The sequence below is a fragment of the Helianthus annuus genome, chromosome 1 (assembly GCF_002127325.2).
Source record: "Helianthus annuus cultivar XRQ/B chromosome 1, HanXRQr2.0-SUNRISE, whole genome shotgun sequence".
NCBI lineage: Eukaryota > Viridiplantae > Streptophyta > Magnoliopsida > Asterales > Asteraceae > Helianthus > Helianthus annuus.
The window spans coordinates 123,370,749-123,383,089 of record NC_035433.2 but is presented as its reverse complement, the minus strand read 5'-3'; the positions used below and the strand labels follow the sequence as shown (position 1 = coordinate 123,383,089).

The window sequence follows — 12,341 nt, the reverse complement described above, 5'->3', positions numbered from 1 at the left end:
ACAAAAAAACTACGCTATATTTGGGTATTTTTTTGTAGGGTCTAACGCATTGGCGAAGCTTGGGGGTCGATTTTTTCCAATTCCGGGGGGGGGGGGGGGTAAAAACGTATATACCTAAAAATTTCTATACGAAGGTACTGTCTATAACACTACACGTCGAAAAGTTCGGGGGAGGGGGGGGGGGCGCCCCCTCCCGCCCCAAGGAAGCTGCGCCCCTAGTCTAACGTTTCAAGCCCAACTATAAAATAAGATTTCGACCCGTAACCAAATCTAACCGAATCCTTACGCAAAACCAAAACCGAAAAAGCTTCCTAAGTTAAACATCCATTTAATGTCAAAAATTGATCTAAACAAAAACAAAACGACAAACTCATGATTGTATGATTCGTACAATGTCTCTACGTTCTAGTATACCAAACCAAAAATCTAAACAGGACCCGACCCATGATCGTAAAGTGCACGTAAGTAGCATAGAATCCAACCCCGGATTTATGGCCCCGAATTAAACCAAATTGCAATGCTTCTTTCACGTCCGTTTAATCTCGCAATTGTAGGAAAGATTATTGCTTCCGACTCCGTTTTTCAGTCAAAAAAGCCAAATAATCGATGAGAGAGAAACTTTACGTCGGCTGCTCATAAAATACTCACAAAATCGTCAAAATTTTGCCGATTTTCTCTCTAACTTTCGTCTAAATTCTGTATAAAATTTTCAGTTCATGTAAGTGATTTAATCTATGTGATATTGCATTCAACGAAATCGGATATTGTTACGGTTTTTTTATGAATTTTGTTTAATTTGTTAGCAGGTTGAAATTCCGATTGTGAATTTGTGATGCGTGTTTGAACGGTTGTGATTGGATCATCGGTAGTTTATCGGACGCAGATGATCGGTTTCTACTGTTAGAGATGGATTTGATAGCGAGTTGCAAGGTATTGTTACAGTTTTGTCTGTATTTGATGGTTTTAGGGTTGTGTTGTTGTGATGTTTGAAGAATTTGATAAGATATAGGATGTGTGTTAGGTTTTTGAGGTGAATTTAGGAGATAGGTGAGTTGTGGAGGGTGATGGTAGATTGTATGGTGCATAAGCTTAGTTTAGGGTTTATTAGTGTGGTTTTGTTGCTTGTTTTGGAATTAGAAGATTGAATATGTTAATTAATTGGTTTGGTTTAATGTGTGTGGAGATACTAGGTTTGCGGTCGATTTCGTGAAGTGAAATTGACTACTGACTGTGACTGTTCCATTGATTTAACATTTCTAACTTTCAAGCTTATCAAGGATATATGTTAGATTTTTGAGGTGAATTGAGGACATAGGTGGAAATTGGAATTGTGGAGTATGGCACTAGATTGTTTGCTCGATCACCGCACTTTAGTGTTTATTAGTGGTATGCAGGATAATCTTGACTTGCTTTATTACCTATTTTAGAGATAAAAGTTTTAATATCTTAATTAGTTTGGTTTAATATGGCAGTGGATACTTAAGTTTGCGGTTTACTTAATTGACTACTGACTGTGACTATTTCATCAATATGTTTATGTTTACCTGTTTGGGGAAATTACACATGCTTTGACTCTTTTAACACTAAATTCTAATTGCTTTCATTTGCAATGGTTTCATGTTCATCCAATCTTTGTACAGGAAAAATTGGCACATTTCAGGATAAGAGAACTGAAGGGCATCCTCACTGAACTAAATCTTTCCAAGCAAGGAAAGAAGCAGGTTCTATTGGGCTTTCTCTGTTTGTTGTTTGTTCTTGCATTAACTATTTCAATATGCTTACGTTTCAGTTCTGAATGGGCATCCTGATTTGGGTCATGGGGATTTGGTAGTTTTGGCTCCATGGGCAATGGACCAATTCTTACATGGGCTTGAAGATCTATTATTTGAGGCTTCTAAACTGTTTGATAAATCTTACGTGTTTCTTTTTCAATTTTAATAATTTCTAGCTAGTCTCGATGCTCTCTTGATTACTCTGTGTTATCTGGTTCATTTTTTGAAGACTTAGAAAAAAACTAATATCATCTGGCAGAAAAACACAGATTTAATACATAGATTGTTTATATATTTGCTCTGTGTTTTGTTTATTCTCTCTTTAACAACCTCCAAGTTTTCCTTCTGTATTTTGTAAATCAGGTTGTTATGTCTTGATTTGCTTAATGTTAAATTATCATCATCTGATTAGTCTAGGCTGTTGCTCTTGTAAATAAAAGGTTTTAGTTTGTTTCCAAATGTGGATGTTCTTCTCATGTTGTTCAGTAATATAGCTTATGAGTTGGTGTATATTTGTCCAAGTAACCCGTCTGTTAATTTCTCATTCTTTTTTCTTGTAGGATCTCATTGACCGCATATTAGCTATTCTCTCCGATGAACGAGGTGAATGTTACTCCACATATTTAATACTCTCTCTATACCATAGCTGTTAATGGCGAATAGCGACAAATAGCGATAAAGTACCTATATGCTACATAGCAAATAGCGATAAATAGCGGGCGCTATTTTATAAAAAGCAATACACTAGAAAAGAATTCTAAAACAATCTTATATGTATATTATATCAAAATACCCTGGGATAGACGCTATTTTACATGTATATTTAACAAAAACTTAAAAATCCAGCTATTTTATAGCTATATATTTAATCGCTATTTATATATAAAAAAACCGAAATCCCGCTATTTATAGCTACATACACTGTAGCGACCTTCGACCTATACACTACGCTATTCGCTATAGCGATCGCTATTGACAACTATGCTCTACACGCACACACATATATATGTATATTTTATAAATACATACATAACATCGTATTAATGGTGCTCTGCAATGTCTCTTGAGTGTTACTTTCTAATGCGTTTTTTTTTGGAGTCCAATATTGTTTTGGTATATGCTGATTTTGCTTTCTTAATCATTTATCGTGAATAAGGAAACCTTGCATTTGTTTTTCATGCACCGCAGTTTCAGGAATGTGGTCCAAGCGAACTGCTGTTGGGAAAGAAGAAGTTGCCAAATTAGTTGATGACATTTACAGGTGTGCAACTGCATATCATTACACTCTTTCTCCCTGCAAAGTGCAATCTTATGTAATATGGCAAATTAGTGGTGGTATCATATGATATTGTCTTTTTTGGCGCTGATATGTGCCTATATGCTGCCTCTTCATAAGGAAACTGCAGGATTCCGGGGCAACTGAGTTGGCATCAAAAGGCCGGGGCGTTTCCGATAGTAATAATAATACAAAACACAAAGAGGAGATTGAAGTACCTCCTCAGGTGGAAAAGGTCCGCTGTCCATGTGGAAGTTCACTGAAAGTTGATTCAAGAATTCAGGTTTCAGCAGCTCTTTTCTTATCTTATATGCATCGTCATGTTCCTCTAGAATGATGTTTTAATATTTTCCTTCTCAGTGTGAAGATTCAAAATGCAACGTTTGGCAGCATATGGCTTGTGTTATTATACCCGAGAAACCCATGGAGGGTATTTTACCAGTACCGCCGACCAACTTTTATTGTGAACTTTGTAGGCTTATTCGTGCAGATCCGTAAGTTATCATATGTTTGATTTCATGTTTCTACATTTGTTGGGGTTATGTTAATCATGATTTCCCATTGTAGTTTTATCAAGAAAAGAATTTGATAGTGTTTGCTGTTACGATATCATTGGCACCCTATTGTTTGTGATATGGCTTCTTTTGTTCATGTTCGTTTTTAAAAAAAATGGGCATGTCTGTGTTCGTTCATGTTCTTCATTTAAAACCTAAACGAACAGTTCACGAACGTAAATGAGCATAAACAAACTTAAACGGATATAAGAGTGAATTTCAAGTTTTGTCCTTTATCTTTAGGCCACTTTGCAAGTTTTGTCCTTTATGTTTAAATTTGACGAGTTTTGTCCTTTATGTTTAAAAATCAAGCACGTTTTGTCCTTTATGCTTGATTTTTAAGGACAAAACGTGTTTGATTTTTTAAACATAAAGGACAAAACGTGTTTGATTTTTAAACATAAAGGGTAAAACGTGCTTGATTTTTAAACATAAAGGACAAAACTCGTCAAATTTAAACATAAAGGACAAAACTTGCAAAGTGGCCTAAAGACAAAGGACAAAACTTGAAATTCACTCCGGATATAATCATGGTTGTAAAACAAGGTCTCCAAGGCCGAGTACTCTCCGAGTAGTCGCTACAAGGTAGGCTGCCGAGGCGACTTTCTTCAACTCCGACTAATTACTCGGAATTGATCAAATGCGGTCAACATCGGCCAAAATCAGATCTAATAGGTCAACTTGGGCCGATTTTGACTTAAAATAAAATAAAACACAATTTCTATTCCTATCATGTATTTTGTTATAAATACTTGTAAATTTATGTTATTTGAAACATATTTAATTTCCGAAAACTAATTTCTTTATAATTTGGCATGTCCGAGTACTCCCCGTGTACTCTCCGCCTAGGCCGAGTACTCTCAACTCCCCGGTCGACCGACTAGGGAGCGCCTAGCGACTTTTGCAACCATGGATATAATTAACAAACAATAAACAACACAAATGAACATAATTGAACAAACATAAATGAACACAATTCAACATAAACGTAATAAAGTATTTTTTTTATAAAAAAAGTTAGCGATTAATTACGATAACTTCTGTTGGAAACCCATTTTTATTACTAGAAAGCCCAATTACCTATTAGTTATATTTATATAAGTACTTAGAAAGTTCCTTTTATGTTTAATATTTATATAAATATAACTACTTATGTATTCAAATTGAAACGAACAAACATAAACGAATGAACACAAACAAACGGACATTTGAAACGAACAAACATAAACGAATGAACACAAACAAACGAACATAAACGGACGTTAATGAACGAACATAAACAGACGTTTAGGAACATAAGTGAATGAACAAAACATGTGTTCATGTTCGTTCGTTTAATTAAATGAACAAAAAATTGTGTTCATGTTTGTTCATTTATTAAATAAACGAACATAAACAAACTTCCCGCTGAACAAGTTCACGAACGCCTCGTGAACGTTCCGTTCCGTTCATTTACAGTCCTATTCTCACTTGTTTTTTTATTCCGCTGGGTGGGTATTTCAGACCCACTTATGGTCCGTATCACACGACACTGTTATCTCTCTTTAACTCTTTTCTTGTTAAAAATTTTTTTCAACTGTAGCATGCTTTTAAACATTCAGGTTCTGGGTTACAGTAGCACATCCGTTATTGCCTGTGAAACTGGCTATTGCAAATGTCCCAACAGATGGGTAAGCAGCTGTACTTCATTTCATAAAAGAGATTTGATGTGTATCTAAAATAGTAAAAATGCCGTTAATTAAATATAAATAACATGTGACCTGTTTCAGTACAAATCCTATGCAAAGTATTGAAAAAACTTTTCAACTTACAAGAGCAGACAGAGATATGTTGGTGAAGCCAGAGTATGATGTGCAGGTTAGTCAATATTAGTAGGGCTGCAAACGAACCAAACGAAAACGAACAAGGCCTTGTTCGTGTTCCTTGTTGGCTTGTTCGTGTTCGTTTGTTGATGAAATGTATGTGTTCACGAGCTACTCAATGACACTTACCGAACGAGATTTTATGTTCTTTTTTGTTCGCTAAGGAAATAAACGTGTTCGTGTTCTTTGTGTTTGTTAACTTTTGGTAACGAACGCAAACGAACGTTCCTGAATGAACACAGATGAATACAAACTAATGTTCATGAACACAAATGAAAACAAACGAACGCAAACAGGCGTTCATGAACATAATATATTATACACAGATACTTCTTAAATATTTTATTTGTCAGAATTTTCAAGTATTTGAATATAATATAACAATTGAAAACACTAATGAACTATCTAACACAAACAAACACCTTACCGTACCTCTGCAGTTAATATCGGTGATATATCGGTTCCCTAGTAAAATATCGGTGTCAAATATCGGTACCGATATTATCGGCGCTATTGTCCTATATTTGACAGAGATAACCGATATATCACCGATATTTGACCGTTACAACCGATATTTGACAGAGATAACCGATATATCACCGATATTTGACCGTTACAACCGATATTTGACCGATATAACCGATATATCACTGATATATAACTAAATTATTAGTGTTAAATTGCAATATATATAAATTCTGCATTATATTAAAATTACCGATATCCCACCGATATCTCACCGAGATAACCTATATCTCAAATATCGGCAGGGGCGCAACTTTGTAGGGGCCGGGGGGGGGGGGCGAAATTTTCGCTCAATAGTGTCTGGTATGTAGTTTTGTATAGAATCTTTTAGGTATATATGTTTTCGACCCCTCGGTTTTATAATTTTATTAGGTATATACGTTTTCGACCCCCCGGTCGGAAATCTCAAGCTTCGCCACTGAATATCGGTCCGTGACCGATATCCGATATTTTACCGCATTAACTGCATAGTCCCGAACGTTCACGAACATAACGAACTAACGCGCCCTCTGTTCGTGTTCGTTCATATATTTAACGAACAAACACAAACGAACTTCCTGTCGAAAAGTTCACGAACTGTTTGCTGAACGTTCGGTTCACTTGCAGCCCTAAATATTAGTTTACCTCTTAATTACTGTAGATGGACATAGATGATCGTTTTTAACATGACTACAAAATGTGATCGGTTATATATGTAGGCCTGGTGTATGCTTCTGAATGACAAGGTTTCTTTTAGGATGCAATGGCCACAATTTGCAGAGTTACAAATCAACGGTATGCTTATATATGTCAAATTCCATTCACTTGATGAAAAAACGATTCTGAGAAACTTAATGTAATAGTGTTCTTGTTTCTCCATGTTACTTAACAGGTGTGCCTATGCGTGTAATAAATAGACCTGGTACTCAATTGCTGGGAGCCAACGGGCGTGATGATGGTCCTATAGTAAGTTAAACTTATGTAATTAACAGTTAATGGTGAACTATGTTGAATTTTTTAATGCTTTGCCAACGCTATTTTAAAGTGTTTTGTGATATGAAAGTTCCTCATCTTGATTATAGTTTTAATTTGTATTTTTTGTTAGATTACACCATGCACTCGAGATGGAATCAATAAAATTACCTTCACAGGCTGTGATTCACGTGTGTTTTGTGTGGGTGTTCGCATTGTGAAAAGGCGCACAGTTCAACAGGTGGGAGTTTTCTTCAATTCAGGATGTTGATTTGTTAAAGGTGCTATCTTTAGTATTGCAGTACATATGGTTACCAATTTACTAATTGTTTTGTCTATTCTACCCCCAATAGATTCTCAACATTATACCGAAAGAGTCTGATGGTGAGCGATTTGAAGACGCCCTTGCACGTATTCGCCGCTGTGTAGGTGGTGGGGCCGCCACAGACAATGCTGACAGCGACAGCGATCTCGAGGTTGTTGCTGACAATATAACTGTTAGTCTACGCTGCCCTGTAAGTAACTCATTATTTTGTTTGCATTCACTTTTTTTTGGTTTGTAGTAAAGTATGACTAACAGTTAGACGATTTATTATTCCAGTTTAATATATGTTTTTATAATATTGTTGCTTTCCTTTAGAGATTGGTTATTAATACATTTGTCAGGAATAATCATTTGCGTGTGCAACTGATTTGTCTTTAATGCTACAGATGAGCGGTTCGAGAATGAAAATAGCTGGAAGATTCAAACCTTGTGCTCACATGGGCTGTTTTGATCTTGAAGTGTTTGTGGAAATGTGTCAACGATCTCGTAAGGCAAGCCATTTTATCATTTCATAAGAGCTTTTCCGTAGTCTCGAAGCCCTCTTTCTACGATCATTTTTATTTATTTAATATTTATAATTTATATTCTGCTGGCAGTGGCAATGTCCCACTTGTCTCAAGAACTACTCTCTGGAGAGTGTCATTATTGACCCATATTTTACTCGGATCACATCAAAGGTAGGCACATAAGAGTGTATCTTTGTTTTGCTTTTTTTTTTTTCGTCCCTGAGGATTGGCCAGTTTTGCGACTTTCGTCCAAAGGTTTGGTTTTCCGCATCTGGATCCAAAAGGTTTGAGATCTTGCCATTGTCATCCGGCTCGTTAACTCCCTCCATTCTTTTCCATTAAGTCAGGGGTATTCCCGTCGTTTTTGTAAACTTAAAGGGCAATTAAGTCTAACGGATTCGATCGGGGTAGTTTAAATGTTTGTACAAAAAGTGAAAAAGATCGAATTGCTCTTTAAATTAACAAAAAAGAAAAAAATACCCCTGACTTAATGGAGAAAAATGGATGGAGTTAACAAGCCGGATGAAAATGGCAAGATTTCAAACCCTTTGGATCCAAATGGGGAAAAACAAACCTTTAGACGAAAGTCGCAAAACTGGCCAAACCTCAAGGATGAAAATGGCATTTTACTCTTTTTTTAATGTATTGCTGACTGGACTTTTTCTTTTTATTCCTTTAATTTTTAAGATGCATAGTTGTGGGGATGATGTTACGGAAATCGAGGTGAAGCCAGACGGTTCTTGGCGGGCAAAATCAGAAGATGACCGAAAAAGTCTAGGGGAACTTGGGCACTGGCATTTACCTGATGGCACCTTATGTGCTCCAGTTGAAGTGGAGTCTAAACCGAAGTTAGAAGCCCTAAAACTAGTCAAACATGAAGGTGGTTCGGAAGGTTATAATACAGGGTTAAACCTTGGAATACTTAACAATAAAAACGGGATTCGGGAAGAAAGAAAACCCGACAATCTGCATTCAGTTTCTTCTGGTATGAACAATGGTCATAATGCTATTCCTATGAGCAGCAGTGCGACTCTCAGTGGTAGAGATGGTGAAGATAATAGCGTTAATCAAGAGGGTGGCACACGGTTTGACTTTTCTACCCCTAATGGGCTCGAGCTTGATTCACTCTCTCTCAACATTGACCGAAATTTTATCGGTTCAGCAGGGGGGGATGCAGACGTTATTGTCCTTAGTGATTCGGAAGATGAAAATGAAAATCTAATTTCTTCTGGACAAATTTTTCACAATAATAATATTAATAATAATAATAATAACATTAATCCAGATGGAGTTCCTTTTTCTAGTCTTCCACTTGGAATTACGGAGCCACATCCTGAACTCGGTCTTTTGAACACAAACGACGATGATTTCGGGGGTTCTTTTTGGTCTTTACATTCTAGTAATCCATGTGGGCCCAACTTTCAATTCATCGGTTCAGATGCGGACCCCACAGATGGGTTAGTCGATTTACATCATGGTCAACTTGGTTCTACATCAATGGGTGTTGGCGGCTATTCATTGGCTGGTGATCCTTCACACCATCAGTCGATGAATATAAACGATGGGTTGGTTGATAATCCGTTGACTTTAGGCGGTGATGATCCGTCATTGCAGCTATTTCTTCCTACAAGACCATCAGAAGCAACACCGCAGGTTGACTTAACGAATCAGCCGCCAGCTATGTCAAATGGTTTCAGGGGTGATGATTGGATATCACTCAGCCTAGGTGGCGGCGGCAGTGGAGCCCCTTGTGAACCTGTTGCCACCTCCGCCGCTGCAACCAGTGGGTTGACTCCGAAAAAGCAACCACCATCAAAGGATGGTGAGTTGGATGCGTTAGCAGATACTGGTATGACCCTTTTTGTCAACTCTTCTTTTTAAGCTGGTAGAAAATTGTTGCTTTTGGGTCGATTTCAACCCATTTACTTATGAATAGGTCGATGTTACAACCTATAAATAACATGTTGACACCTCATCAAAGTTTTTTATTGAGTAAATTGTCATTTTCGACCCCGAGGTTTGGCCAGTTTTGCGACCTTCGTGTAAAGGTTTGTTTTTTCGCATCTGGATCCAAAAGGTTTGAAATCTTGCCATTTTCACCCGGCTCGTTAACTCCATCCATTTTTCTCCGTCAAGTCAGGGGTATTTCCGTCTTTTTTGTTAACTCAAATAGCAATTCGGTCTTTTGAATACATGTACATTATGCTAAATGCTTGTACATAAAGTGAAAAAGACCGAATCGCCCTTTAAGTTAACAAAAAAGACGGAAATACCCATAACTTAACAAAGAAAAGTGGATGGAGTAACATGTTGACACCTCATCAAAGTTTTTTATCGAGTAAATTGTCATTTTCAACCCTGAGGTTTGGCCAGTTTTGCGACCTTTGTTTAAAGGTTTGTTTTTTCGCATCTGGATCCAAAAGGTTTGAAATCTTGCCATTTTCACCCGGCTCGTTAACTCCATCCATTTTCCTTCGTCAAGTCAGGGGTATTTCCGTCTTTTTTGTTAACTCAAATAGCAATTCGGTCTTTTGAATACATGTACATTATGCTAAATGCTTGTACATAAAGTGAAAAAGACCGAATCGCCCTTTAAGTTAACAAAAAAGACGGAAATACCCATAACTTAACAAAGAAAAGTGGATGGAGTAACATGTTGACACCTCATCAAAGTTTTTTATCGAGTAAATTGTCATTTTCAACCCTGAGGTTTGGCCAGTTTTGCGACCTTTGTTTAAAGGTTTGTTCTTTCGCATCTGGATCCAAAAGGTTTGAAATCTTGCCATTTTCACCTGGCTCGTTAACTCCATCCATTTTCCTCCGTCAAGTCAGGGGTATTTCCGTCTTTTTTGTTAACTCAAATAGCAATTCGGTCTTTTGAATACATGTACATTATGCTAAATGCTTGTACATAAAGTGAAAAAGACCGAATCGCCCTTTAAGTTAACAAAAAAGACGGAAATACCCATAACTTAACAAAGAAAAGTGGATGGAGTAACATGTTGACACCTCATCAAAGTTTTTTATCGAGTAAATTGTCATTTTCAACCCTGAGGTTTGGCCAGTTTTGCGACCTTTGTTTAAAGGTTTGTTTTTTCGCATCTGGATCCAAAAGGTTTGAAATCTTGCCATTTTCACCTGGCTCGTTAACTCCATCCATTTTCCTCCGTCAAGTCAGGGGTATTTCCGTCTTTTTTGTTAACTCAAATAGCAATTCGGTCTTTTGAATACATGTACATTATGCTAAATGCTTGTACATAAAGTGAAAAAGACCGAATCGCCCTTTAAGTTAACAAAAAAGACAGAAATACCCATAACAAAGAAAAGTCGATGGAGTTAACGGGCCGGATGAAAATGGCAAGATTTCAAATCTTTTGGATCCAGACTCGAAAAAACGCCAAACCTGAGGGACGAAAAAATGGCATTTTACTCTTTTTTAATTTTCAAAATGATATTATTTGAAGATTCAGGTTATTGTAAACTTAGTAACACCTTAATTCGTACATGGTACATATGCAGCTTCATTGCTTCTTGGAATGAGGGAGGGTAGATCCGATAAGATAAGTAGGGAAAGATCCGATAGTCCTTTCTCGTTTCCTCGTCAGAAGCGTTCGGTCAGACCACGATATTTATCTATTGACATAGATTCTGGAGAAGATATATAAGATTAGCAGCATGGTTGACCATTTGACCAACTGGAAGTTTGATGATAAACAATTTGTTGACCATTTGACCAGCTGGAAGTTTGATGAACAAATGTTGTGGCTAGCAGCAGTCTCTGGTTTGGTGAGCTTAGTTTTGATTATTATCAAATTTAATACCCCAAAGGGCGTGGTATAGATTCTTTCTTCTCTATATGGTGAATTTTAACATCCTAATAGCCTTTCTGGTAGATAATTATAGATACCCATTTTTTTTTCTTATTTATAGCGGCCTGTAAATGTATTTAACTTGAGACATGTCCTGTTACCTAATAGAAGAAACGCATGTACCCGTTTTACCATTTTGATTTGGTGACCATGAGAACCGTTACCTGTAAAAAATCGGCCTAACCAATTAACTGCTAACCAATGGAATCAAATAAAACCAATGGAAACCGGATTTAAACTTGCTAGAGGGATTTGGTTGTTTACCATCGTGTCAATACTTTGAAGGTTTCGTTTTACCGTTGTCAAACACAAGACATGGTTTCCTTTGTCTCTATCTTCAACGTTTCCTGTGAAAGATGCAGTCGAAATGGCTATGCAAAGAGGAGGCAATGAGAACAATCAAGATAATGGGATGGAGGGGTGATTTTTCGGTTTGTAGTAAACATGGTGTACGCCACCAGTAGGCGTCCACCACCGATCGGTCCCACAACCAACATGAGGGAGGTAAATCACGTGTCTCAAAGTAAATCAGGTGGTGTTATTGTTTGATACCCAGACTCCCACAACCAATGGTGTAGCTTTTAAGGGACGGGGGGTGCACCCGTCCCCCGAATGTTTCGGTTAGAAGCGTAATATTTCCGATTTTTCTTCCGAAAATTTAAAATTATATAGGTCCGCCCCCGCCAATTATTTTACCTAAA

The 12,341-nt window shown here is 37.1% G+C and overlaps 1 protein-coding gene across 2 annotated transcripts; it reads left to right on the top strand.

Annotated features, from left to right (window-relative positions):
• The first annotated feature begins 444 nt into the window (after positions 1-444).
• On the top strand, positions 445-11,774 carry LOC110874203 (E3 SUMO-protein ligase SIZ1). 2 transcript variants are annotated; one of them, XM_022123040.2, is made up of 17 exons: positions 445-718; positions 807-930; positions 1,641-1,721; positions 2,333-2,375; positions 2,961-3,033; positions 3,169-3,331; positions 3,409-3,542; positions 5,204-5,272; positions 5,372-5,459; positions 6,688-6,763; positions 6,861-6,934; positions 7,074-7,181; positions 7,294-7,455; positions 7,652-7,756; positions 7,862-7,942; positions 8,459-9,620; positions 11,291-11,774. In XM_022123040.2, the coding sequence occupies exons 2-17, from the start codon at positions 907-909 to the stop codon at positions 11,434-11,436; spliced, it is 2,589 nt and encodes an 862-aa protein (XP_021978732.1). In that variant the 5' UTR covers positions 445-718; positions 807-906; the 3' UTR covers positions 11,437-11,774. The 2 variants fall into 2 exon arrangements, with proteins under 2 accessions (XP_021978732.1, XP_021978728.1); XM_022123036.2 differs by having other exon boundaries at positions 804-930.
• The last annotated feature ends 567 nt before the right edge of the window (positions 11,775-12,341 follow it).